The sequence below is a fragment of the Saimiri boliviensis genome, chromosome 1 (assembly GCF_048565385.1).
Source record: "Saimiri boliviensis isolate mSaiBol1 chromosome 1, mSaiBol1.pri, whole genome shotgun sequence".
Taxonomy (NCBI): Eukaryota; Metazoa; Chordata; class Mammalia; order Primates; family Cebidae; genus Saimiri; species Saimiri boliviensis.
This window is the reverse complement of record NC_133449.1, coordinates 103,230,303-103,258,043: the sequence shown is the minus strand read 5'-3', so window position 1 is coordinate 103,258,043 and position 27,741 is coordinate 103,230,303. Positions and strand designations below refer to the sequence as shown.

Genomic DNA, 27,741 nt, shown 5'->3' with positions numbered 1-27,741 from the left:
TTCTCTCTCCACTCCATGTCTGTTTTGATGGGGACAGAAGCCAAGGGGACTTTGCTTCCTGTTTCCCATCCAGCCATCCAGGCAGTGCTCATTGTTGACATCTGTTTTCAGGGTATAGCTCAGTGAAGACAGAGACCATATATAATTTGTTCTGGCCAAGGACATTAAGGGGAGGTTAGAAGGAACTTGATAAGCTTCATGCAAATAAACTTCCAGTTCCTGGAAACCCATGGGGGGGTCACCTGTCAACAGGAGTGCAGGAGCCTCACCTGCTGCCCCAAGAGCACATTGCATGGATGATTTGGGCATGTTGAGAGTCACGCTTGTGCAACATGATACTCCAACCTGCTTATCTTACCTGGAAAAATGTTGAAGTTGATGCTGGCGGTTTAGAGGAACTTTGACTTATTTTTAGCTTATGCAAAGTGGTAACATACAGCTGGACCTTCTTGAAACTGAAGTATAACACTTCCTCCTCTGTGTGGCTGTTGGAACATCCTTAGGTTTCTCTGAGGCCTGAAACTGGATTTCCAAGGCTCAGTTTTCATCCAAGAAGAGAGAAGGAATGTGTATAATGATCCTTTTGCTGCTATTCTCATTCAAGTTACTCTCCAACTGTCCTAGTCTTCAGTGAGAACTAAATTCTCAGTAACCATTCAGCTAGCAGGCTTGCAAATGGATCATCAGTTCTAAGAGATAGGCTGCCTGGTGAGTCCTGGCGGTTAAGTAGTATCAGACCACAGCTTACGTCACTTCAGAGCTGTGGAACTTGGTTAAGTTCCTTCTCTGTTTCTCCATTTAAAAAAAGGAATGCTAAATTCCTATCACACAGGACTATTTTATCTAATAAGGATATAGATTGTTGTTGTTGTCCAAAGTTTTGGTTTTTGTTTTGTTGCTTTTTTTTTTTTTTTTTTTTTTTTGATACAGGGTCTCACTCTGTTGCCCAGGCTCAGTGCAGTGGTGCCCTCACAGCTCACTGCAGCCTCGACCTTCTGGGCTCAAGCAATCCTCTCGTTTCAGCCTCCCGAGTAGCTGGGACTACAAACACACACCACTGCTCCCAGCTAATTTTTGACTTTTTTTGTAGAAACAGGATCTCGCTACATTGTCCAGATTGGTCTCAAACTCCTGGACACAAGGAATCCTCTTGCCTTTGCCTCCCAAAGTGTTGGGTTACAGGCGTGAGCCACCATACCCGGCCTTGTCCATAGTTCTTAGTAGCAAATGGACACATACAATTAGAGACTTATCAAGTGAGAATCAGTCTTCTTGGTGGAACTTGCATCTCCTTTTCAACATGCCCCAAATGTGGACAAACTGGAGGCCCGATTGTCCTTTCCTTTGCATTTTAATTTATTTTGTTTTTTTGAGACTGAGTCTCCCTTTATTGACCAGGCTGGAGTACAGCGATACTATCTCGGCTCACTGCAAACTCCACCTCACTGCAACCTCTGCCTCCTGGGTTCAAGCAATTCTCCTTCCTCAGCCTCCTACGTAGCTGGGACTACAGGCACGTGCTACCATACCCAGCTAGTTTTTTTGTATTTTTAGTAGAGACAGGGTTTCACCATGTTGGCCAGGCTGGTCTCGAAATCTTGACCTTGTGATCCGCCCACCTCGGCCTCCCAAAGTGCTGGGAGATTACATGCGTGAGCCACCACGCCCGGATTGCAGTTTTATTTTTAAAAAATGTTTGGGCCGGGCGCGGTGGCTCACGCTTGTAATCCCAGCACTTTGGGAGGCTAAGGTGGGTGGATCACGAGGTCAAGTGATCAAGACCATCCTGGCCAACATGGTGAAACCCCGTCTCTATAAAAAATAAAAATAATAATTTTGTTACTTTAATTTTTATTACCATTATTTTAGAGCTGGGGTCTTTCTTTGTTACCCAGGGTGGAGTGCAGTGTTAGTCATAGCACGCTGCAGCCTCTAATACCTGGGCTCAAGCAGCCCTTCTGCCTCAGCCTCCCTAGTAGCTGGGACTACAGGTGCACCAACATGCCGGGCTAACTTTTTGGATTTTCTCTTCTTGGTAGAAAGTGAGGTTTCACTATGTTGCTCAGGCTAGTCTTGCATTGGTAAACATAATATTAAATTTTCTGCTGAGCATGAATGATCCGTGAACCTGTAATGTTTACTGATTTCATGAACGCACATTAAAAGGACACATTCCAGAGTCCCCAGTGTCATCTAAGGAAATAGTCAACCTGGAAGGAAGTCTTAACAGGTGGCAGTATCTGTGGAGATGGAGTTGGAACACTGTCCTTAACCAGCAAAAAGAAAATGCCTAACTAGCTGAATGAGGCTGTCTCCCCAGGATTCCTTTCATCTGTCAAGTTAGATTTCATTTTCTTTTAAAGAGACAGTGTCTCACTATGTTGCCCAGGCTGGTCTCAAACTCCTGGGCTCAAGTGATCCTCCTCAGCCTCCAAAATACTAAGATTATAGGCATGAGCCACCGTGCCTCACTGGTTCTCTGATCTTTTTTTTTTTTTTTTTTTTTTTTTGAGACGGAATCTCCCTCTGTCGCCCACACTGGAGTGCAATGGTGCAATTTCGGCTCACTGCAACCTCTGCCTTCCAGGTTCAAGCTATTCTCCTGCCTTAGCCTCCCGAGTAGTTGGGATTACCAGCACCTGCCATTACAGCCAGCTAATTCTTTGTATTTTTAGCAGAGACGAGGTTTCACTATATTGACCAGGCTGGTGTCAAACTCCTGACCTCAGGTGATCCACCTGCCTCGGCCTCCCAAAGTGCTGAGATTACAGGCATGAGCTACCATACCTGGCCAGTTCTCTGATCTTGTCCTCCAATTCATGTGCATAACGGAGGCTGGGTCTCAAGTTTACATGGTCTTTGAATAAAGCTAAATGCAGTGTTCTTTGGTGTTTGCTGTGGGAAGTGTTCTGATAAGAGGGAGGCAATCCATAATGTGCCCCTTTGTGTGCAGTGTGGGCAAAACACTGCTTCCAACTAGTTGCTTCTAAGACGCTGGGTTAGCACACAGGTTACCAAATAATTATGGTTAGCTGCCTTTCATAGCAGACCCCTAGCTTTAAATCCCAACATCTTCTGAAAATAACATAGAGGCTTTTGAGACTGTCTTGTTTCTACCCACTCACATTCCAGCTATGGGACCAGGCGAGTGTGGGAGAAGAAATGGGATCGTCAAAGTGGGACTGTTCTGTGTGGCATGATGGCAATTTCAACAAAGGAATGTTGCTGAGTGCTCAGAGCCTGCTCCCAGACCAAAAGTTTTTCATGAACTTGAGTTTCGTTGGTATTTGAACATCAGACATCTTTCTTGGGGTCCACTGATGAAAGCTACTACTTTTGCCCGGTAGGCTAGAAAGTAGGACTCTGTAGGTTGAATAACAGTATGCAGAGGTCACAGGATCTTAAAAACACTTTTTAAAACTCATCCTTAGTAATTTTTGTCATTTAAAAAAGGAATTCATTCTAATGTAATAGGCAATATAATACAAAGATGTATAAGGAAAATATGTTATTGTTGTTTTAAACTGCCTCCTGGCCAGGCACAATACTTGTATCTGTAATCCCAGCACTTAGGGAAGCCGAGATGAGTGGATCACTTGAGGCCAGGTGTTTGAGACCAGCCTGGCCAGCATGGTGAAAACTTGTCTCTACTAAAAATACAGGTGTGGTGGTGGGCACCTGTAATCTCAGCTACTCAGAAGGCTGAGGCAGGAGAATCGCTTGAACCCAGGAGGCAGAAGTTGCAGTGAACCGTGATGGTGCTATTGGACTCTAGCCTGGGCACAGAGTAAAACTCTGTCTCAGGAAAAAAAAAAAAAAAAAAAAAAAAAAAAAAAAAAAAAAAAAAAAAAACCTTTCCCATATGGAGATGGCCAGTAGTAGAGTCTTAACTCTTTTTATAGGGATTTGGTTTTTACACCAAGTGACCAGTAGTAGAGTCTTAGCTCCTTTTATAGGGATTTGGTTTTTACAGTAAGTTTATGAAAGGTGGACATGCTGGGTTAAAGAATACTTACACCCTTGCTAGCTTTATTCTTGTTAGCCGTTCATCATAAAAACTTCAAAATATACCCAATCCCCATATACTGATCCTCCAGTTTGAACATTTTGCCACTCTTCTTTCCTCCCACGTTCTGGGCTCAGAGACAGCCCAGCCCTCGCCAAGGTTACAGTGAACTTCCCAGAGGCTTCCCAGAGCTGGAGAACCTTTCAGTCTTTCCTATAATTTCCTCTAATCAGCCCAGAGGATCAGGTTGCGTGGGGACATAATGAGTCTTGTGAACACCTGGAATTCAGGTTGGGGCTCCCCGTCATACTTATGCTGTCACTTCTCAAAGGCTAGGGCTTAAGCACCATTAAGATGAGGTGCCCCAAAGCAGGTTAAGTGCCTTGCATCAAGTTATTTGCAAAACCATTTTCATTTTTTCAGGCCTCCACCCTTGGCAAGTCCAATCATGCTTGTCTCAACTTTCACTGCCTAGATTTGGGAAGGCAGGATAAAGGAATTCACTGCAGCCCTCATTCCCTGTTTACGTGACAAGCCCCCAAAGATGACCCAGTTGCCCCATCACCTCTGCTGGGGGTGGAGGAGGGCTCTTTGAAGAGCATCTGGTTTTGCTAGTTTGAAAAGAAATTCCTATTTTAGACTTAAAAAGATGGTATCTGCCCATCCTTTAAGGACTTGACATTTCTTCTTGATTCTTTCATCATCTTACGGCTCAGCCGTTCAGTTAGCAAATACTTGTCTACCCAAATACACAGAAATAAGTCATCTCCTCTATTTGCATTGCTTTTTAACTTAGAAAATGTCATCACAAGGGGCCAGGTGTGGTGGTTCACGCTTGTAATCCCAGCACTTTGGGAGGCTGAGGTGGGCAGGTCACAAGGTCAGGAGTTCAAGACCAACCTGACCAACATGGTGAAACCCTGTCTCTACTAAAAATACAAAAATTAGCTGGCTGTGGTGGCATGCTCCTGTAATCCCAGCACTTTTTCCTTGTCTCTGTTCTTCCCGTCATTTATTACAGCTGCCCCCTGCTCATCCCACCCTTCCCTTCAAGCCGGGGAAGTAAGTTGTAGAACCAGTCTAAGAGCTGACAGGGTAGGGGTGGGGTCTGGTGGTGATTTTTTTTTTTTTTTTCAACTGAGAGGGAGGATCAGGTGGATGACTCTGAAGGACCCAGCTCCCTTCCTGTGAACGAACTCTTCGTGGTTTGGTTGCTCACTTTATTTGCCAGGTAGCAGACCCCAGGTATTGCATGGGGTAGCCTCCAATCCCAGCCTTGGGATCCTAGCTTGGAGGCAGAATCCTCCTTTAAAAATAACCAGGGTTGGCTGAACACGGTGGCTCACGCCTGTCATCCTAGCACTTTGGGAGGCCAAGGCGGGAAGATTGGTTGAGCCCAGGAATTCAAGACCAGCCTGGGCAACATAACAAGACCTCATCTCTACAAACAAACAACAAACAAAACCAACAGCAAAACCCAACAACAAAACCAAGGCCTTAGTAGAGTTTCTCCAGAGAGAAGAGGAGCCAACCATGAGACTATGACCCATGTTAAGGGCCTGTCTCAGCTCTGCCCTTTACTAGTTTCAGGATGTCAGGTAAATTTCTTAACCTCTGTGAGCCTCAGGTTCATCTTCAAAATGGAGAAAATCTGGTACTTCCCCTCTCACCCCCAAACGTGGTCTTATTTTTCTCAGGCATGGGCAGGGCTGTTAGCTTCAGAAATGTTTGCAAGGGTGGCCCCTAGTGGAAAAAATGAGAACTGCTGCCCAGGCGTCAGGGATGGCTTCAGGGCTTTCTGGCAGAAACCTGATCCTCTTGTCTAGCCTTGTAAAATAGTCAGGACAGCAGGAATTTTTATAAAAGAGCACTTGGATGTAATGGAAATTCCATCAAACAATTATATAAAAGGGAGGAAAACAGGCCAAGCTGAGAGTTTCCTAGAATGAATGGTTTTATCGACTATTCTCCACTGCCTGGAAGCCTCTTTGAGCCAGGCTTCTGCGATGGCTCCTTCAGATCCCAGCTCAGGTGGCCCTGCCTCAGAAAGGCCTGCCCTCACCATGCAATATAAGTTACATCTTCAGCAAATTCCTTTCTCCTCTGTCACTCTTACGTCACCCTCTTTCCTTTTACTTTCTATTACTTACTGCCTGAAATTACAAGTTTCTGTCTTTGTCCCTTTCTTCCTCAGTAGTGTAAGCCCAGTGAGAGTGGGAGCCTTAACTATCTTCATCACGATTTTCTTCTCACAGTCCAACACTGTCTGGCATATAGCTTGATGGTCACCTATTTGAATGAGTCCTTTGAGATTCTAATGTGTAGTGTAGACACTTTAACCACAGCTTCTCCAGCTTTAGGGTATTAATACTTTTTAAAGTTTTAATCCTTTATTTTATTTTATTTTATTTTATTTTATTTTTGAGAAGGAGTCTGACTCTGTTGCCCAGGCTGGAGTGAAGTGGCGCAATCTCAGCTCACTGCAACCTCCACCTTCCAGGTTCAAGAGATTCTCCTGCCTCAGCCTCCCAAGTAGCTGGAATTACAGGTGCCTGCCACCAAGCCTGGCTATTATTATTATTTTTTTTTTTTTTTTTTTTCGTATTTTTTGTAGAGATGGGTTTCACCGTGTTGGCTAGGCTGGTCTTGAACTCCTGACCTTAAGTGGTCTGCCCACCATGGCCTCCCAAAGTATTGGGATTACAGGTGTGAGCCACCACAACTGGCCTTTGTTTTTGTTTGTTTGTTTGTTTTTGTTTTTGTTTTTTTTTGAGATGGTCTCACTTTGTCCCTCAGGCTTGAGTGCAGTGGTGTGATCATGGCTCACTGCTGCCTCAATCTCCTGGCCTCAGGTGATCCTACCACCTCATCTTCTCAAGTAGCTGGAACCACAGGTATCCAGCACCATCACACCCAGCTAATTTTATTTTTATTTTTTGTATTTAAGGGATGGGGTCTCCTTATGTAGCTCAGGTTAGTCTCAAGTTCTTAGGCTCAAATGATCCACCTGCCTCAACCTCCCAAAGTGCTGGGATTACAGGCATGAGCTACTGTGCCTGGACAATATTAATACTTATTAAAGTTTTAATACTTTAATAGGTGTAGAGCTTTAAGTGGTTTTGTCTCTAAGCCATTGGTCATAACATTCTCCACCCAAGCAGTCCTTTTCTGCCTTTGGCATTTATCTTGCTACCCTGTATGGTCAGGTTAAAGACTTTCCTATGAAACCTTCACCATTGACCATCTCTCTAAACTGACAGTGATCAGTTGATCAGTTTCTCCTCTGTGCCCCATGCTACAAGTAGGTAATATCTCTTTGTTCTTCAGACAGTAAGCATGTAATCAGCACTCAGTAACTATTGATTGACTTATCAGTGACTTTTGTGGAATAGTCATGGGGGCTGAATCAATGATTACTCAAAGCTGCATTTGTTTTTAAAATTTTTATTTAATGCTTGTTATGTGCAAGGTGCTGTTCTATGTACCTTAAAACAATCCACGATTGCACCACTGCACTGCAGCCTGGGCGACAGAGTGAGACTCTGTCTCAGAAAAATAATATTTACTATTGTTGCCATCATTCTACAGTTAGGTAGACTGAGGCATAGAGAGGTTAAGTAACTTGCCTGAAGTCACAGAGCTCATAAGTGGCAGAGTTGGGACTTGAACCCAGGTAGTTTAGTCTAGCATCTATGCTTAACCATTATTCCATGCTAGCGCTCTCATTATCTGCTACTGCTGTTCTAAATGTAAATGCCTTATTTAAAGGTAGATTACCCATAGCATCTTATTATTAGGCACTAATTTCTGGGCACAATAGGTCTTCAGTCTCAGTTATTGTAGTGGTCTGTTCTCATGCTGACTGGCAAGAGTCATTGGATTGAACAGCCTCTTTTTTGTTGTTGTTATTGAAAAAGAGAAGTTATGGCCAGGTGAGGTGGCTCACACTTGCAATCCCAGCACTTTGGGAGGCCGAGGTGGGCAGATCATAAGGTCAGGAGTTCGAGACCAGTCTAACCAACATAGTGAAACCCTGTCTCTACTAAAACAATACAAAAATTAGCCAGGCATGTTGGTGCATGCCTGTAGTCCCAGCTACTTGGGAGGCTGAAGCAGGAGAATCACTTGAACCTGGAAGGTGGAGGTTACAGTGAGCCGAGACGGTGTCACTGCACTCCTGCCTGAGCAACAGAGTGAGACTCCGTCTCAAAAGAAAAAGAAAAAAAGGCTGGGCTTGGTGGCTCACGCCTGTAATCCAAGCACTTTGGAGGCCAAGGCAGGCAGATCACTTGAGGTCGGGAGTTCAAGACCAGCCTGACTAACATGGTGAAACCCCATCTTAAAAAAAAAAAAGGAAAAAGAAAAAAATAAGTTACTTTTTTTTTTGAGATGGAACCTTGTTCTGTTGCCTGGACTGGAGTGCGGTTGTGCAATCTTGGCTCATCGAAACCTCTGCCTCCTGGGTTCAAGCGATTCTCCTGCCTCAGCCTCCTGAGTAGCTGCAATTCAGATGCCCATCACCACACCCAGCTGATTTTTATATTTTTAGTAGAGACAGGGTTTTACCATGTTGGACCAGGCTGGTCTCAAACTCCTGACCTCAGGTAATCTGCCTGCCTTGGCCTTCCAAAGTGCTGGAATTACAGGTATAAGCCCCCACACCCGGCCAAGAAGTTACTTTCTAGGCAAGATAATATTGTCAATTGACAAGAAGATGAGAAAGAAATCAGAGCACAATGAAATCACCCTATAATTGTGAAGAACATTATGGCAATAGCTTTGTTGTTCTGCCCCCGGATTATGGTTTCTTTTGTTGTGTCTGGTTTTGTGGGAGGCTTCTGGTGGGTAAGTTAAGTTTGCTCTTTGCAGAAGGAATGCTCATGTCTTTAATCTGTCCAATTTCCTAATCTCTGATTTCTGCCCTGCAGTGAGTTTTGAAGATTGCACTGGCCAACCAAGGACAGCCTACTTTTCCGTTGACACTCGATTCAAAGTGGGCACGGATGGTGTGATTACAGTGAAAAGGCCTGTACAACTTCATAACCCACAGATCCATTTTCTGGTCTACGCCTGGGACTCCACCTACAGAAAGTTTTCCACCAAAGTCACGCTGCAGGCAGTGGGGCACCCCCACCACCCCCATCATGTATGTTGGCATTTTTCTGAGAAGTTCACTATTGTTTTAGTCTGCTGTCTAATCCAGGTTTCTCAGCCTTGCTACTGTTGAACTTTTGGGCTGGGTGATTTTGTGTTATTGGGGTTCTCCTGTGCACTGTGTAGGATGTTTAGCAAGCATGCCTGTCCTTAACTGGTTAGACACCAGTAGCACTTCCACCAGTTGTGACAACCAAAAGTATCTCCACATGTTGCCAATGGCCCCTGGGAGAACAGATCAGCCCCAGTTGAGAGCTCGTGGTCTAACTGAATAATTCTTGCTGGGGCTTTTAGGGTGTGGGGACCGGGCAGTGTGGAAGAGTAGGAAAGGCCTGGATACTGTCTGGGACTGAATCTCAGCCGTGTCATTTATTACTTGGGCAACACTGGAGGAGTTACATCACCTGTCTGTGCTTGAGTTTCTTTATCTGTAAAATGGAGATAATAGTGAGGATGGAATTAATTAATACATGTGAAATGCTAGAAATACACAAGGTGTACTTAGCCATTATTAGCTGTCTTTACCACTCCCCTCTTGGGGGAAGAATGAATGAGAGCTGCATTCTTCTTCTCGCTCTCTCTCTTTTTTTTTTTTTTTTTTTTTTTAAGGTGGAGTTTCGCTTTATGGCGCGACTCACTGCAACCTCCACCTCCCTGGTTCAAGCGATTCTCCTGCCTCAGCCTCCTGAGTAGTTGAGATTACAGGTGCCCACCATCATGCCCGGCTAATTTTTATATTTTTAGTAGAAATGAGGTTTTGCCGTGTTGGCCAGGCTGGTCTCGAACTCCTGACCGCAAATGATCCGCTTGCCTTGGCCTCCCAAAATGCTGGGATTACAGGTGTGAATTACTGGGCCTGGACAAGAGCTGGATTCTCTGATCACTTTGCTTTTTGTGCTTCCAGTGGGAAGGGTCTTGGTAAGGAAGAAGAAGAACCAGTGGTCAGCTCTTGCCCCATTAGACTGTAACCTCCGTGAGACCCTTTCCCACTGTATTTGCAGCGCCTGGCCTTAGGTCTGACCCACACCAGGAACAGATAGACAGATGGATTGGCCATGAATGGAAGGATGGCTGTCTGCCTAGTTTCTTGGCAGGAATGTTTCTAGGGTTTGCTACCCGAAGCCAATCACCTTTGCCAGTTTCTCAGCTGCTCCCGTGGTGCTTCCTACCGAAATGTCTCGCTGGGGGATATTCTAGTTGGTCCTGCTTACTGCTTTGGAAATGTGGAATGTGTTATAAGTGCCAAGGCCTGTGAGATTGGAGCCTACTTTTCTCCCTAAAGACTCTTCATATTCTTGAAACTTAATAGTCCTTCTGATAGATCTGATTTTTCTCCCTGGTATAATTAGACCAGAAAAATGAGGAATCTAATACTATAGGACTATATTAACATAACTCCTTGACTCAAAGTCTCCAAGGGACCCCATTATTCACATGAAAAAAATTCAGCACATGAGTCCTTGCCAGGCAGCTGTGTGTAGAAGCCTCTTATGATCCAGAGACAATTTTATTTTATTTTTTTAGAGACAGAATCTCACTCTGTCTCCCAGGCTGGAGGGCAGTGGTGTGATCTCGGCTCATTGCAACTTCCACCTCCTGGGTTCAAACAATTCTTCTGCCTCAGCCTCTCAAGTAGCTGGGATTACAGGTACCCGCCACCAAGCCTGGCTAATTTTTGTATTGTTAGTAGAGACAGGGTTTCACCATGTTAACCAGGCTGATCTCAAACTCCTGACCTCAAGTGATCTGCCCGCCTCGGCCTCCCAAAGTGCTGGGATTATAGACGTGAGCCACCATGCCTGGCCCAGGATACAGTGTTGATGGTCAGGTTTATATTTTGTTCCTGTGCTGGCATCAAATCTCAACAAAACCATAACTCAGTGTTTTCTAACCAGTCTGACCATCATCTGCATCACTACCTTTGTTGAGCACTTACTATGTTTCAGGCACTATTCTCAATGCTTTAAATGTGCAAGATCAGCATCTCATTGAATCCTTCCAAGAATTCTATGAGATAGGTTCTACTATTATCCCCATTTCAGACATCAGGAAACTGTAATACAGAGAAGTTAAGTAATATCTGCCTGGAACGAGGAGGTACCATTGTGAGGTTTCAAAGCCAGGCAGCCTAGCTCCAGAGCCTGCCCTTGGTGCAGGCTGGGCTGCCTCTAGGAGACACATAGGATGTAGAGGGCAGAGGGCGTAGGCGTATGTGCACGTGTGCACATGTGGGCATTGTGCAGCATCAGGGAAGGGTTCTGTGATGATACTTGGTCACATCTCACATGTATCTGGTGCAGAAAAAAAGCCAGAAAATATAGCTGAACTTAAACTTGGCAAGCAGTGATAAGTGACTGTGAGTTTTTATGTGGAGGGTGAGAAATGGAATTTTCCCCTGAAAACTTTACTGTGTTACCAGTAATCACTTTGAAACACTTAAACAATTTGGCAAATATTTTCCTTCCATTTTCAACTCTCTTATTTCCCTGCATGTGCATAAAGTTATCTTTACTGCACATGAAAACTGTTCAATACAAGTCTCAAAGGGTGTTTTTGGCTCCCATCCAACAGCTTCTGTTACAACAAATGGAAACCATATAGTCATAATGATACAATGAGATTAAGATATTTGTATTGATCACAAAGTAGTTCTTAGTACCAGTTCTCAAAATGTACTTGTTTTGGCTGATAATTCCACTTTGGGGACCTATGTCCCCAGGAAAAACATAAAAGAGGCCAGGTGCAGTGGTATACACCTGTAATACCAGCAAATTGGGAAGCCAAAGTGGGAGAATTGCTTGAGCCCAGGTGTTCAAGACCAGTCTGGGCAAGACAGTGACACCCTGCCTCTACAAAAATTTTAAAAAATTAAAAAATTAGGCACACATTGTGTTGCATGCCTGTAGTTCCAACTACTTGGGAGGCTGAGGTCAGAGGATCACCTGAGCTCAGGAATTCAGTGCTACAGTGAGCTTTGATCACTTCACTGCACTCCAGCCTGGGTGACAGAACAAGATCCTGTCTCTATTTAAAAAAAAGAAAAGAAAAAGGAAAACATTGAAAACTCAAATATTCAGTTGTTGAATAAGCTCTGATAATTAATCATCAGAATATAATGTTGCTATTAAAAATCACATTATGGGCTGAGTGTGGTAGCTCATGCCTGTAATCCCAGCACTTTGGGAGGCCGAGGTGCTTGAGCTGACAAGTTCAAGACCAGCCTCGGTAACTTGGCAAAGCCCCACATCTACTAAAAATACATAATTTAGTCGGGCATGGTGGTGTGCACCTATAGTCCCAGCTACTCAGGAGGCTGAGATGGGAGGATGGTTTGAGCCTGGGAGGTGGAGGTTGCAGTGAGCAAGATCTTACCACTGCACCCTAGCCTCAGTGATAGAGCCAAACCTTGTCTCAAAAATGACAATTATATATGCTTGAAACAACTTGTAAATTATAATATCAAACCCTGAAACCAACACTCATGTGTACATAATGATTACTTGAGCTCTGGATACTAAGAAGGATAAAAAGAGAATACAGTCTTTTTTTTTGAGACGGAGTTTTGCTCGTTACCCAGGCTGGAGTGCAATGGCGCGATCTCGGCTCACCGCAACCTCCGCCTCCTGGGTTCAGGCAATTCTCCTGCCTCAGCCTCCTGAGTAGCTGGGATTACAGGCACGCACCACCACACCCAGCTAATGTTTTGTATTTTTAGTAGAGACGGGGTTTCACCATGTTGACCAGGATGGTCTCGATCTCTCGACCTCGTGATCTACCCGCCTCGGCCTCCCAAAGTGTTGGGATTACAGGCTTGAGCCACTGTGCCCGGCTGAGAATACAGTCTTTATGATGTAGTAGAGGGGTTCATTGGTTTTTGTTTTGGTTGGTCATTTTGGTGGATATATATATAATTTGTCATTGATAAGAGACTGTATCACTGAGTTAAAATTGTACACTACCCACAGAAGGCTGGGATGCTGTGTGGCTAGATTGGACTATTAGACCTGTACTGTCTCTCCTGAATTGTCTCATCTTGTTCCTCATCTTCTTTCCTTTTAGGAATCTGTTCCCGGATCCCATGTGGAAGTGCTCACATTTCCCGACTCCTCTCATGGCCTCAGAAGACAGAAGAGAGACTGGGTTATCCCTCCCATCAGCTGCCCAGAAAATGAAAAAGGCCCATTTCCTAAAAACCTGGTTCAGGTGGAGAAAGAAGTTCTCTATTTCTCTGGGAGGGATTTGGCAGAGAAGTATCGAAGAGAGAAAAGGAAAAGACCCCGTGTTGGGATCCTTATTTACTAATTCTTTTTCTTTCATTTTATCTTCAGATCAAATCCAACAAAGACAAAGAAGCCAGGGTTTTCTACAGCATCACTGGCCAAGGAGCTGACACACCCCCTGTTGGTGTCTTTATTATTGAAAGAGAAACAGGATGGCTGAAGGTGACAGAGCCTTTGGATAGAGAACAAATTGCCACATACACTGTAAGTATCTCTTTGACGTTTGTTGACACTGCGGTAACATCTGTCCAGGATTTTTTGGCCAACCCATGCTGTGTCCAGGCTCTGGACACATGACGAGATTAATTCGACACCTCTTGACCTGTTGCTAAGGAGAAATGACAGGAGAATGTGGAACAGTTGTTAATTTTTCTCCTTGTCAAGAAAAAAGGAAGGAGAATCCTCATGCATCCTCATATATCCAGCTCAAATTTAGACCCAAGATGTCACCCTGTTCTTGGGGCTAGAAGTCCCTGACCTAAAGGGAGAAGATAGTGATGATATAAAGGAGCAAAACCCATTTCTTGGGCTTGGCAGCAATAAGAGCTTAGGGAAGCCAAGAGGTCATTTTTTTTGTTTGTTTCTGTTTTTGTTTTGGATTTTTTTTTTATTTTTTTTTTTTTTTTGAGACAGGGTCTACCTATGCCACTCAGGCTGGAGTGCAGTGGTGCAGTCATAGCTCACTGCAGCCTGGACCTTCTGGGCCCAAGTGACACTCCCACCTCATCCTCCTGAGTAGCTGAGACTGAAGGCGCATACCACCACCCCTAGCTGATTTTTGTATTTTTTGTAGAAACAAGATCTTGCTATGTTGCCCAGGCTAGTCTTGAAATCTTGAGCTCAAGCAAGCTGCCCACCTCAGCCTCCTAAAGTGCTGAGATTACATGAGCCACCATGCCTGACCAGGAAGTTATATATTGATGCCAAATTCAGAAACATCTGGGGGAAATGCTAGACTAGAAGGACCAGAGCAAAGTTCACCCTGCTTGGAATAAGAGGTTTTCAGGCCCCCACCTTTGTCTCTAGGCCTGATGCCCTGGAAATGGGAGGTCTGAGGCAGTGGGGGTGTTCTCCAGCCCATGGGTCTTTTTTTTTTTTTGAGACGGAGTTTCGCTCTTGTTACCCAGGCTGGAGTGCAATGGTGCGATCTCGGCTCACCGCAGCCTCCGCCTCCTGGGTTCAGGCAATTCTCCTGCCTCAGCCTCCTGAGTAGCTGGGATTACAGGCACGCGCCACCATGCCCAGCTAATTTTTTGTATTTTTTAGTAGAGACAGAGTTTCACCATGTTGACCAGGATGGTCTCGGTCTCTTGACCTCATGATCCACCCGTCTCGGCCTCCCAAAGTGCTGGGATTACAGGCTTGAGCCACCACCGTGCCCGGCCTCAGCCCATGGGTCTTACCTTGTCATTGAAGCAGCAGCAGCAGCATATGTGTGAGAAAAGTCACCCACTGGGGGTCTTGGAGAGCAGGAAGGTGTGGCGGCAGGGAGAGCATACTCTGCTCTGGCTGGGCCCCTTCTCCCACGTTTTCTTCCTAATCAGAACTCAAGTTACCCTCACTTGGTTCTTTCAGCTCTTCTCTCATGCTGTGTCATCCAATGGGAATGCTATTGAGGACCCAATGGAGATTGTGATAACCGTGACCGATCAGAATGACAACAGGCCCGAGTTCACCCAGGAAGTCTTTCACGGGTCTGTCATGGAAGGCGCTCTTCCAGGTATATCCACTAATGAGAATCTGAATACCCAGAGGCTCTTACGTTCTTTGGACCCCAAAGTGTTGTCCAATCCCAAATGCTGGATAACTAAAGCTAACCCTTCCTATGGACAGAGCTTCTGGGGAAACCATTGTTGTGTCATCTGCATGTGTATAGCATTCTACCTATGGAAACATATAAAATAGGGACAGTTTAAGAACGATCTTCCTTTTTTATTATTAAAAAAAATTTTTTTTAGGCTGGGCATGGTGGCTCATGCCTAAAATCCCAGCTCTTTGGGAGGCCTAGGCGGGCAGATCACCTGAGGTCAGGAGTTCGAGACCAGCCTGGCCAACATGGTAAAATCCCCATCTCTACTAAAATCCAAAAATTAGCCAGGTGTGGTGGCAGGCACCTGTAATCCCAGCTACTTGGGAGGCTGAGACATGAGAATCACTTGAATTGGGGAGGTAGATATTGTAGTGAGCCAAGATTGCACCGCTATACTTTAGTCAGGATGGCAGAGCAAGACTCTGTCTCAAAAAAATAAATAAATAAATAAATTTTTTAAATAGAGACAGGATCTTGCTTTGTTGTCGAAGCTACTCTCAAACTCCTGGCCTCAAGTAGTCCTCCCACCTCAGCCCCACAAGCTGCTAAGATTATAGGCATGAGCTATACCTGTGTAAGAACAACCTTCCTAATTAAGGAACAGATCTTTGCCAATGCCTTAAAGCCCTAAACAATCCTCCTTGATCACATTATTTTCTCTCCTCCATAAAGATAACCACACTCTGACTTTTGTGGTAATCATTCCCTTTCTTTTCTTTATCTATTACCATTTGTGTATTTACACCTGTTTCAAAGTTTATTACAGACTCACGCTATACATATATTTCTGTAATTTACTTCTTTCATTCAGCTTTATAGACATAGGGTGCTTCTGTGTGGTCTGCCAGAGCAGTGTTGGGAGAACTGGCTAGCCATATGCAGAAAACTGAACTAGGTCCCTTTCTTAAACCATATACAAAAATCAACTCAAGATGGATTAAAGACTTAAGTGTAAAACCCAAAACTACAAAAACTCTAGAAGAAAGCCAAGGTGATACAATTCACATGATATTGTCATTCATTTATTCTCATTGCTATATAGTATTCCCTTGCATGATTATTTTAATATTTGTGTAAAACTGTTTATCCATTCCACTGTTGATAGAAATTGATATTGTTTCTGTTTCTTGCTATTATGAACGGTGTCCTTAGAACATTCCTAAATAAGTCTCAGTGCAAATACACAAGAATTTCTCTAAGGTATGTATCCTTAATAGTGAAGAGCTCATTTGTAGGATATGCACGCACTCTGCTAAATGATGACAGTCTATTTTCCAGGATGAACCAATTTATTCTCCCACCAGTAACTGTTAGACTTTTTAGCTTCTGCTAATTTGTTGAGTATGTTGAGTTGTTCTCCGTGCAATTTAGAATTGTATTTCTGTGATTATTAATAGGCTAAGTATCTTGTATCTTTACTAGCCATTTGAGTTTCCTCTTTATGACGTATGTCTTTTGCTCTTTTTTGCTCTCGGGCTAGTTGTATTTTTCCTATTGGCTTTATTTTATTTTTTTGAAAGAAAGTCTTACTCTGTCACCCAGGCTGCGGTGCAATGGCACAATCACAGCTCGGCTGACTGCAGCCTCCTGGGCTCAAACAATCTTCCCACATTAGCTACCCAAGTAGCTAGGACTACAGGTGTGCGCCACCATGCCCACCTAAATTTTTTTTTACTTTTTGTAGAGACAGGGTCTTGCCTGTAATCCCAGCACTCTGGGAGGCTGAGTTGGGTGGATCACTTGAGCTCAGGAGTTTGAGACCAGCCTGGGCAATATGGCAAGACCCTGTCTCTACAAAAAATATTAAAAATTAGTCAGGCATGGTGGTGGCGTGTGCTTGGGACTACTAGCCTGTAGTCCCAGCTATTTGGGAGGCTGAAGTGGGAGGATCACCTGAGCCCAGGAAGTTGAGGCTGCAGTGAGCCATGATTGTGCCATTTCACTCTAGCCTAGGCAGCAGAGTAAGACCCTGTGTCAAAAAAAAAAAAAAAAAAAAAAAAAAAAAAGGTTATTTAGATGTTGTAGGTACTAGTCCTTTATCAGTGACATGTATTATAAACGTTTTCTTCCACCTTGAAGACAATGATCTCCAATGATCATTCTCTTTATAAAGATACGGCTGAGTAGGCGATTGTGGAAAACGTTGGTGTTTTTCTTACTTTACATGCCATTCACTCAGTATAAGAGACAGAGGAAAATGAGTTTAAGGTTATTTCTCCCCCATTCTCTTCCTTCACCCAAAATAGGTTGGGAAAGTCCAGTCCTCTGCACACAGCCCCATTTGAGCTTTCTTCCTTCCCTAGCACTTTGGTAAGAATTCTAGGAATTAGAGAACAGGGGAACTCTGACATGGTACCACCCGAGGTCCCCTCCTTTATCCCTCAGGGCAGAATTGGATTAAGCAGCACTGACCAGGTCCCCAAAGTGCAGCTTGTCTAACCCGTCCTCTCCATGAACTCTTCCAGGAACCTCCGTGATGGAGGTCTCAGCCACAGACGCAGACGATGATGTGCACACCTACAATGCTGCCATCGCTTACACCATCCTCAGCCAAGCGCCTGAGCTGCCTTATGAAAAGATGTTCACAATTAATACGAACACAGGAGTCATCAGTGTGCTCACCACCGGGCTGGACCGAGAGGTCAGGGGTCAGGAGGATCCAGAGGGTGTGAAGGACAAATGTGTATTCGCTCAATCCCGTGGACAAAGCAAAATCTTCCTAGGCCAGTTGCCAGTTAATATGGTGATGGTCTGAACTTTGCATCTGAGCCTCTGCCCAGAGGTTCTGTGCCTAGAAGACAGGCAGAATGGCATGAAGCAGATGGTTAAATATTCTGGTTCCATGTGTTGGGCCAAGCTGGGCCAGAGGTGGCTAGTGGTCCTGGCCCTGACTTGGTTGTGTTGATCTCTCTGCAGACTTTCCCTACATATACCCTGGTGGTTCAGGCTGCTGACCTTCAAGGAGTTGGGTTAAGCACAACAGCAACAGCTGTGATCACAGTCACCGATGCCAACGATAACCCTCCGATCTTCAGTCCCACCACGGTAATTCTGCAACTCCTTAAAGGGTTTCCAAAGAAAGGCCTTCTGTTTTTTGTGAACTAAGTTTCACCACTGCTCATGGGCAAAGTCTTTGAAAACTCTCTCCGGACTAGTGAATGTTAACTTTAAACTGAAAAGCAATCATCTTGGGGTGGCAGTTGTCGTTAGCATCTTTTTTCCACCCTTGGTGTGGGGCCAATTGGCACAAGATTGTAAAGTTGCAAAAAGCACCTACTGATTTCATATCTTCATACTATACATTTTTAAAGAAAATTTTACTGGGTTTCATTTCTTCATTGAACAAATATTTTCTAAGTTTATATTAGGCACTGATGAGACACTGGAGGTACCATCAAAAAGAAAGCAAATGAAGATTCCATCTCATGGTGTTTCTAGTATAGCTAGGAAGACATGAGAATTATTGAATGCCAAGGATATTATACACATTCCAGGTGAAGGTATTGACAGCCAGGTAGGGGAAGTTTAAATAATCCTGCATTATGGCCAGAAGTGGTGGCTCACACCTGAAACCCCAGCACATTGGGAGGCCAAAGCTAGTGGATCCCTTGAAAATGGAATTCGAGACCAGCCTGGCCATCATGGCAAAATCCCGTCTCTACCAAAAATACAAAAATCAGTTAGACATGGTGGCATGTGCTTGTAATCCCAGCTACTCGGGAGGCTGAGGCATGAGAATCGCTTGAACCCAAGAGGCAGAGGCTGCCGTGAGCCGAGATTGTGCCACTGCACTCCAATGTGCCCATGCCCTGGCCTCTCCTTGTCATCATCTTGTTCTTGAAGCTTGCTTTCAGTTAGCCAGGTATGGTGGTGCATGCCTGTGGTCCCAGCTACTCTGAAGGCTTAGATGGGAGAATTGCTTGAGCCCAGGAAGTTGAGGCAATAGTGAGCCATGATCGCGCCACTACACTCCAGCCTGGTGATAGTGATATCCTGTCTCAAAAAAACAACAAAAGAGGGTTCCTTTAATCCCCTGAAACCTGGCTCCACTAGCACTCTTGGTATGTTGTAAATGACCCATCTCTTTGCTCTGCAGTACCAGGGTCAGGTGCCCGAGAACGAGGCTAACTTCGAAATCACCACACTGAAAGTGACTGACGCTGACGCCCCCAACACTCCAGCGTGGGAGGCTGTATACACCATATTGAATGATAATGAGGGGCAATTTGTCGTCACCACAAATCCAGCGACCAATGATGGCATTTTGAAAACAGCAAAGGTTTGTATGGTACCTGGCAAGATGCAGAAACTGACATCCTCACAGCTGTTCATGCCCTTGTTCCCTGGTATCTTCTCAGAAGTAGATTCGCATTGGCAGAGGGACAGGTGACTTTCCTAGATTCTAGTGGACCGTGTGGGGTTTGCAGTGGTTCTTCTTGCTCATGTAAGAAATCAAGAAGCTAAGGTGGGACATGGTGGCTCACGCCTGTAATCCCAGCACTTTGGGAAGCTGAGGCAAGCAGATCACCTGAGGTCAGGAGTTTGAGACCAGCCTGGACAACATGGTGAAACCCTGTCTCTACCAAAAATACAAAAATTAGCCAGGGTTGGTGGTGCATGCCTGTAATCCCAGCTGCTCAGGAGACTGAAGCAAGAGAATCACTTGAGCCCGGGAGACAGAAGTTGTAGTGAACCAAGATAGCACCACTGCACTCCAGCCCATCTGGAAAAAAAAGAAAAGAAAAGAAATCAAGAAGCTCTTACACAGCATCCCGAAATTGAAAAAGAAATATTGTCTGCTTTAATGGGCTCTTTCCCAGAAACATTCTCCTTCCCTTAGCCCTTTTCATTTTGCAATGAGAGGGAAAATGAATTGCTGGTCTCTGCTCTTAAGATGGATTATTTTAGAAGCGGGGCAGATATGGTTGTTTTTGAAAGATGTCCTAGAAACTTAGTGCATGGCAGTAGGAGGCTCGCTGAGCCAGGAGGTTGAAGTTACACTGAGCTATGATCATGCCACTGTGCTCCAATCTGGGTTATAGAACAAGACTCCATCTCTTTAAAAAAATGGCTGAGCATGATGGCTCACACCTGTAATTCCAGCACTTCGGGAGTCCAAGCCTGGTGGATCACCTGAGGTCAGGAGTTCGAGACCAGCCTGGCCAACATGGTGAAACCCCGTCTCTACTAAAAATACCAAAAATTAGCTGGATATGGTGGCACATGCCTGTAATCCCAGCTACTAGGGAGGCTGAGGCAAGAGAATTGCTTTAACCTGGGAGGCGGAGGTTGCAGTTAGATAAGATTGTGCCATTGCACTCCAGCCTGGGCAACAAGAGCAAAAATTCCATCTCAGAAAAAAAAAAAAAAAAGGAAAGAGACATGAAAACCAAGAATTGGGTGTATTACTTGTTGAGGTGACTCAAAGAATTAATGGATACCTAGAACAGCCCCACAGCTTTTACTTCCTCTCGAACAGGTGAACAGATTTGAGAAGCCCTGGTAAATAACTGTGGGTTTTGCCTTTTAAAGTAATGGCAGAGGCTGGGCGCAGTGACTCACGCTTGTAATCCCAGCCCTTTGGGAGGCTGAGGCAGGTGGATCACCTGAGGCCAGGAGTTGGAGGCCAGCCTGACCAACATGGAGAAACCCCATCTCTACTAAAAATACAAAATTATCCAGGCATGGTGGAGCATGCCTATAATCCCAGCTACTCGAGAGGCTGAGGCAGGAGAATCTCTTGAACCCTGCAGGCAGAGGTTGCAGTGAGCTGAGATCGCACCATTGCACTCCAGCCTGGGCAACAAGAGCGAAACTTCGTCGCAAAGAAAGAAAGAGAGGAAGAGAGGAAGGGAGAAAGGGAGGAAGGGAGGAAGGGAAGGAAGGGGGAAAGGAAAGGAAGGGAGGGAGGGAGAGAGGGAAGGAGGGAAGGAGGGAGGGCAGAAACCACAATTACTTTTACAACAACCTAATATATTCCCAAAAGCAACAGTTAAGGATTTAATTTTTTTTTTTTACTAATACAAAATGTTTTGTTTTGTTTTTAACTTCATTGTTTTTCCTCTCTAGGGCTTGGATTTTGAGGCCAAACAACAGTACATTCTACATGTGGCAGTGACAAACGTGGCCCCATTTGAGGTCTCTCTCACCACCTCCACAGCTACTGTCATCGTGGATGTGGTGGATGTGAATGAAGCCCCCATCTTTGTGCCTCTTGAAAAGAAAGTGACAGTGTCTGAGGACTTTGGTGTGGGCCAGGAAATCACATCCTACACTGCCCGGGAGCCAGACAAATTTATGGAACAGAAAATAACGTAAGTGTGAGGATTTTTCTTTTTCCTTTTTTTTTTTTTTTTTTGAGATGGAGTCTTGCTCTGTTTCCCAGACTGGAGTGCAGTGGCACGATCTTGGTTCACTGCAACCTCTGCCTCCAGGGTTGAAGTGATGGGGCTTCACCATGTTGGCTAGGCTAGTCTTGAACTCCTGACCTCGTGATCCACTCTCCTCAGCCTCCCAGAGGGCTGGGATTACAGGTCTGAGCCACAGCGTCTGGCCAGGATTTTCCAACTGACTTACAGCAACTGGATGTGTGTGTGTGTGTGTGTGTGTGTGTGTGTGTGTGTGTGTGAATTTTTATATATAAATATAGTTCATGGCATTTTGTCATTTATCTGTACAAGACCATTGTCTTGCTAAATTTATTTGTTTATTTATTTATTTATTTATTTATTTATTTATTTATTTTTGAGACGGAGTTTCGCTCTTGTTGCCCAGGCTGGAGTGCAATGGCGCGATCTCGGCTCACCGCAACCTCCGCCTCCCGGGTTCAGGCAATTCTCCTGCCTCAGCCTCCTGAGTAGCTGGGATTACAGGCACGCACCACCATGCCCAGCTAATTTTTTGTATTTTTAGTAGAGACGGAGTTTCACCATGTTGACCAGGATGGTCTCGATCTCTTGACCTCGTGATCCACCCGCCTCGGCCTCCCAAAGTGCTGGGATTACAGGCTTGAGCCACCGCGCCTGGCGCTAAATTTATTTTTTTATTCCCTTTATCTGTGCAACTTTCACCTTTTCCCTTTCCTCCGTAGATAGCTATTCTTGGTCTGATGTGCTGCCTCTCTTTAAGCTCTTGTAGTATGGTAGAAATGCAATTTTACTTTGCATACACAGTATTGTGGTGTGTGTGTTTTTTTGCTTGCTTGTTTGTTTTTTGAGTTTGGAGTCTTGCTTTGTTGCCCAGGCTAGAGTTCAGTGGCATGATCTCTGCTTACTGCAGCCTCCGCTTCCTGGGTTCAAGCAATTCTTGGGCCTCAGCCTCCCAAATAGGATTACAGGTGCCTGCCACCACCATGCCCGGGTAATTTTTGTATTTTTAGTAGAGACAGAGTTTCACCATATTGGCCAGTCTGGTTTTGAGTTCCTGACCTCAAGTGATCTCCCCACCTCCCAAAGTAAGAAACAAAAAATTACTCTCATTTTCTATATGTAGCCAATGGATTCCTCATAATCTAGAGGCTATTTCTACATGCTCCAAACTGTAAGGCCTGACAAGGTGTGTTTTAATTGAAGTTTAAAAGAATAGTGAAAAATCAAAGACAACAATGTAGGATTTGGTTCAGTGATGAAACCCTGAATTGTACAGTTTCCAGGCTGGGTTGAAAGCTTGCAGTAGTGAAATAGATAGTTCAAAGCATCTCCTGGGCAAATTCCGGGACCAGGTCTTTAGTGTTTGTTTGCAGAGGCCCTTAGACCTGTAACAAAGAGCACTTTATGTAATTCATTGCTTTGCACTTCCAAAGAAGTGAGGCCAAGCCTACAAGTTCTCAGAGCCCTTTCCTCCTCTGATTTCTTAGTTTTCCTGTCAGAGCCTTTCCATGACCCCAGTAAATGACTGAGCAGTAGATCTCTATTAGCCTCCCTGTACCTCCCATTAAATGCCAATAGTACAGCCCACCCACAAGTCAACAGGGCAACCTGCATCTCCAGATGTTCATGGCAGGAGAGGAGGTGGCATGTTGCCACCAGTTACAAACTACTATATTGTTTGGGGGAAGCTGGTCTGGAGGAGTCTGCTTTTAAAAGTAAATAAGGATTATAATAATCATTGCTTCAGCAAGAATCACCCATAGATGCTAAATCCATTGTGTGAAAGTTGCTGAACAACATATTCTCATATTATCTACCTGCAGATTATAGATGTATCATATAGTGAAAAAAGGCACCTTTGCTATGAAGAAATCTGGTGGCCTTTCCCTTATCCAAGTGATCAAAGTGAACATCATCAGTAAAAGCACAGACAGACATCATATGCCTCCCAGTGTCCTGCGCTGGGAGGCTACAGCATCACCTCTGTAGTTTCATTTCTTTTTTTTTTGGGCGGGGGGTTTCTTTTTTTTTGAGACAGAGTTTTGCTCGTTACCCAGGCTGGAGTGCAATGGCACGGTCTTGGCTCACCGCAACCTCCGCCTCCTGGCTTCAGCCAATTCTCCTGTCTCAGCCTCCTGAGTAGCTGGGATTACAGGCACGCACCACCATGCCCAGCTAATTTTTTTGTATTTTTAGTAGAGATGGGGTTTCACCATGTTGACCAGGATGGTCTCGATCTCTTGACCTCGTGATCCACCCGCCTCAGCCTCCCAAAGTGCTGGGATTACAGGCATGAGCCACCGCGCCCGGCCACCTCTGTAGTTTCTTGTCCCCACCACCAACCTCTGAAATGGATGATCTAAATCTAAATTATGAGGAATAATCAAACAAACTCAAACTAAGGGGCATTCTACAAAACAACTGGCCAGCACATTTAAAAAATGTCAGTTTCAAAAAAAAAAAAAAGAAAGACCTAAGGAAGAACCATGCCAACTAAAGGCCATATTGGATCCTGAATCCAGAAGGGTGCAAGGTTGCTGTAAAGGACATTTCTGGAAAATCTGACAATTTGAATATACACTATATAGTTGACAATAGTATTCTATCAAAGTTTTATTGCCTAAAATTGAAAATCAAGTTGAGGTTATATAAGAGAATGCGTTTGTTCTTAGGAGATCACACCCTGGTATTTATAAGTAAAGGAACATGACTTCTGCAATTTATTTGCAAATGGTTCAGCAAAACAAGAAATTATGTAGGTGTTTGTCAATATAGAGAGAGAGCAGATGTGGCAAAATATTAACAATGAGTAAACCTAGGTGAAGAGTCCATGGATGGTCATCATACTATTCTGGTAACTTGTCTGTTGTATTGTTGGTTTTCAAAATAAAAACATTAGAAGTAATCAGATAACTGAAGAAGAGCTTAAGCCATTTTCAGCTTCATGCTGTTTGCTAGTCCTATTCTAAAAGCCAGACCTTGTGCCTATTCAGGTATCGGATTTGGAGAGACACTGCCAATTGGCTGGAGATTAATCCGGACACTGGTGCCATTTCCACTCGGGCTGAGCTGGACAGGGAGAACTCTGAGCATGTGAAGAACAGCACATACACAGCCCTCATCATAGCTACAGACAACGGTAAGGGGGCCCCATCTGGGCCTTTGCTGCCTCACCTTCCTGGCTAGTTCACTTCCTTGCCCCTCATTCTTTTTCTTTTATCCTTTTTGTTTGTTGGATTGATTTGTATAAAGGTATGGAGTATAAGGGTAATTTTGTTACATGCAGAGATGTATAGTGTTAAAACCATGTCTTTCAGGGTATCCATCACCTAAATAACATGCATTGTACCCATTAAGTAATTGCTCATCATCAACTCCCTCCCACCCTCACCCTTCCCAGCTGCCATTGTCTATCTCCACAGTCTACATCCATGTGTACACACCTCTAAGTGAGAACATGCAGTATTTCTCCTTGTATGTCTAACTGTTTCACTTGAGATAATGGCTTCCAGTTTCATCCCTGTTGCTGCAAAAGATGATTCTTTTATTTATTTATTTATTTTATTTTATTTTATTTATTTATTTATTTTTTGAGACGGAGTTTCGCTCTTGTTACCCAGGCTGGAGTGCAATGGCGCGATCTCGGCTCACCGCAACCTCCACCTCCTGGGTTCAGGCAGTTCTCCTGCCTCAGTCTCCTGAGTAGCTGGGATTACAGGCACGCACCACCATGCCCAGCTAACTTTTGTGTCTTTAGTAGAGACGGGGTTTCACCATGTTGACCAGGATGGCCTCAATCTCTCGACCTCGTGATCCACCCGCCTCGGCCTCCCAAAGTGCTGGGATTACAGGCTTGAGCCACCGCGCCTGGCCTATTTTTATTTATTATTATTTTTTTTTGAGACAGAATCTAGCTCTGTCATCCAGACTGGGAGTGCAGTGGCACGATCTCAGCTCATTGCAACCTTTGCCTCCCGGGTTCGAGCAGTTCTCCTGCCTCAGCCTCCCGGTTAGCTGGGATTGCAGGCGCCAGCCAACATGCCCAGCTGATTTTTGTATTTTCAGTAGAGACAGGCTTTCACAGTTTTGAATAGGCTGGTGTCGAACTCCTGACCTCGTGGTCCGCCCATCTTGGCTTTCCAAAGTGCTGGGATTACAATTGTGAACCACTGCACCCAGACTTGTTTTTTCTTTTATTCTTAAACAGAGGCGTTCTTATTATCAAAAAATTCAAGTGGGCTGGGCACAGTGGCTCACACCTGTAATCCTAGCACTTTGAGAGGCTGAGGTCAGAGGATCCCTTGAGCCCAGGAGTTCAAGACCAGCCTGGGAAACATAGCAAAACCCTAAGGAAAGTAGGCAACAATAGTTTACATTCTAGGTCCAAAGCTTAATACTCATGTGACCTTGGATTTGCTGTTTAATTTGTGTGTCCCATAATTCCTTTACCTGAAAAGTGATAATACCCATCTGGATGAAATGAATTAGGTGTGGGTCCTTCCAGACTGTTTCTGTGTATTTAAATACATTTATAGACTGGGTGCTAGGCTCACACCTATAATACCAAAACTTTGGGGGTCTGAGGTGGGAGATGGCTTGAGGCCAGGAGTTCAGGACCAGCCTGGGCAACATACTGCCCATAATCTCAAAATGCTGGGATTACAGGTGTGAGTTATCATGCCTGGCCTTTTTAAGTTAATGTTAAATGACTTGTGTTGATTGTTTTAAAAAAAATTTAGCCAGGCATGGTGGCTCACACCTGTAATCCCAGCACTTTGGGAGGCTGAGGCAGGCGGATCACCGGAGGTCAGGAGTTCGAGAACAGCCTGACCAACATGGAGAAACCCAGTCTCTACTAAAAGTACAAAGTTAGCCTGGCATGGCGGTGGATGCCTATAATTCCAGCTACTCGGGAAGCTGAGGCAGAAGAATTTCTTGAACCCAGGAGGCTTGGAGGTTACAGTGAGCCAAGATCATACCATTACCCTCCAGCTTGAGCAGTAAGAGTGAAACTCCATCTCAAAAAAGAAAAGACATTTTACATGAGAAAAAAAAAAGTTTTAAAAATTTAGTCACCCGGGCGCGGTGGCTCACGCCTGTAATCCCAGCACTTTGGGAGGCCGAGGCGGGTGGATCACAAGGTCAAGAGATCGAGACCATCCTGGTCAATATAGTGAAACCCCGTCTCTAGTAAAAATACAAAAAATTAGCTGGGCATGGTGGTGCATGCCTGTAATCCCAGCTACTCAGGAGGCTGAGGCAGGAGAATTGCCTGAACCCAGGAGGCGGAGGTTGTGGTGAGCTGAGATCACACCATTGCACTCCAGCCTGGGTAACAAGAAAGAAACTCCATCTCAAAAAAAAAAAAAAATTTAGTCATGCCATCTAGACATATCTATTTATAGGTTTGAGATGGATTCCTCTGTTCTTTTGTTTCCCTGTCACATACTAATCTTGATGATAGTTCCCTGGGTACCACTTTTTCCTACTACCATATGCTTGGTTTTGTGTCAGGATATAAAAGAAATGCGAACAGAACTGTGGATGGGCTGGGTGCAGTGGCTCATGCCTATAATCCCAATACTTTAGGAGGCCAAGGTAGGAGGATCACTTGAGCCCAGGAGGTCAAGACCAGCCTGGGCAACATGGCAAGACCCCCCCCAACACCCCTACAAAAAAGTTTAAAAACTAGCCAAGCATGGTGGCATGCGCCTGTAGTCCCAGCTACTAGGGAGGCAGAGGTGAGAGATTGGGCCCAGGAGGTAGAGGCTGCAGTAAACTCTGTTCATGCCACCACATTCCAGCCTGGGTGACAGAGTGAGACCCTGCCTTAAAAAAAACAAAACAAAACAAAACAAAACAGTTTGTCATGGTGGCTCACGCCTGTAATCCCAGCACTGTGGAAGGCCGAGGTGGGTGGATCACCTCAGGTTCAGAGTTCGAGACCAGCCTGACCAATGTGGTGAAACCCTGTCTCTTAAATAAATAAATAAATAAATAAATAAAGAAGTGTATATGAATTCCCAAATCTATTTTGAAAACCAATTTGCAGAGACTCAAAAAGACCCAACTCATCCCCTTTGATTTTAAACTTCTAGTGCGGCTTAAAATAAAAATAAAAGA

General features: G+C 44.6%; 1 protein-coding gene across 1 annotated transcript in view; it reads left to right on the top strand.

Moving 5' to 3' along the window:
* The window catches only part of CDH1 (cadherin 1), a 94,596-nt gene that overhangs the window by 52,905 nt on the left and 13,950 nt on the right, over positions 1–27,741 (top strand). The window contains exons 3-11 of the mRNA XM_074401530.1: positions 8,935–9,152; positions 13,220–13,363; positions 13,489–13,644; positions 15,016–15,160; positions 17,716–17,891; positions 18,167–18,295; positions 19,347–19,529; positions 21,320–21,564; positions 24,612–24,757. Of these exons, the coding sequence (XP_074257631.1) occupies positions 8,935–9,152; positions 13,220–13,363; positions 13,489–13,644; positions 15,016–15,160; positions 17,716–17,891; positions 18,167–18,295; positions 19,347–19,529; positions 21,320–21,564; positions 24,612–24,757 (1,542 nt within the window). The remainder of the gene's footprint in view (positions 1–8,934; positions 9,153–13,219; positions 13,364–13,488; positions 13,645–15,015; positions 15,161–17,715; positions 17,892–18,166; positions 18,296–19,346; positions 19,530–21,319; positions 21,565–24,611; positions 24,758–27,741) is intronic.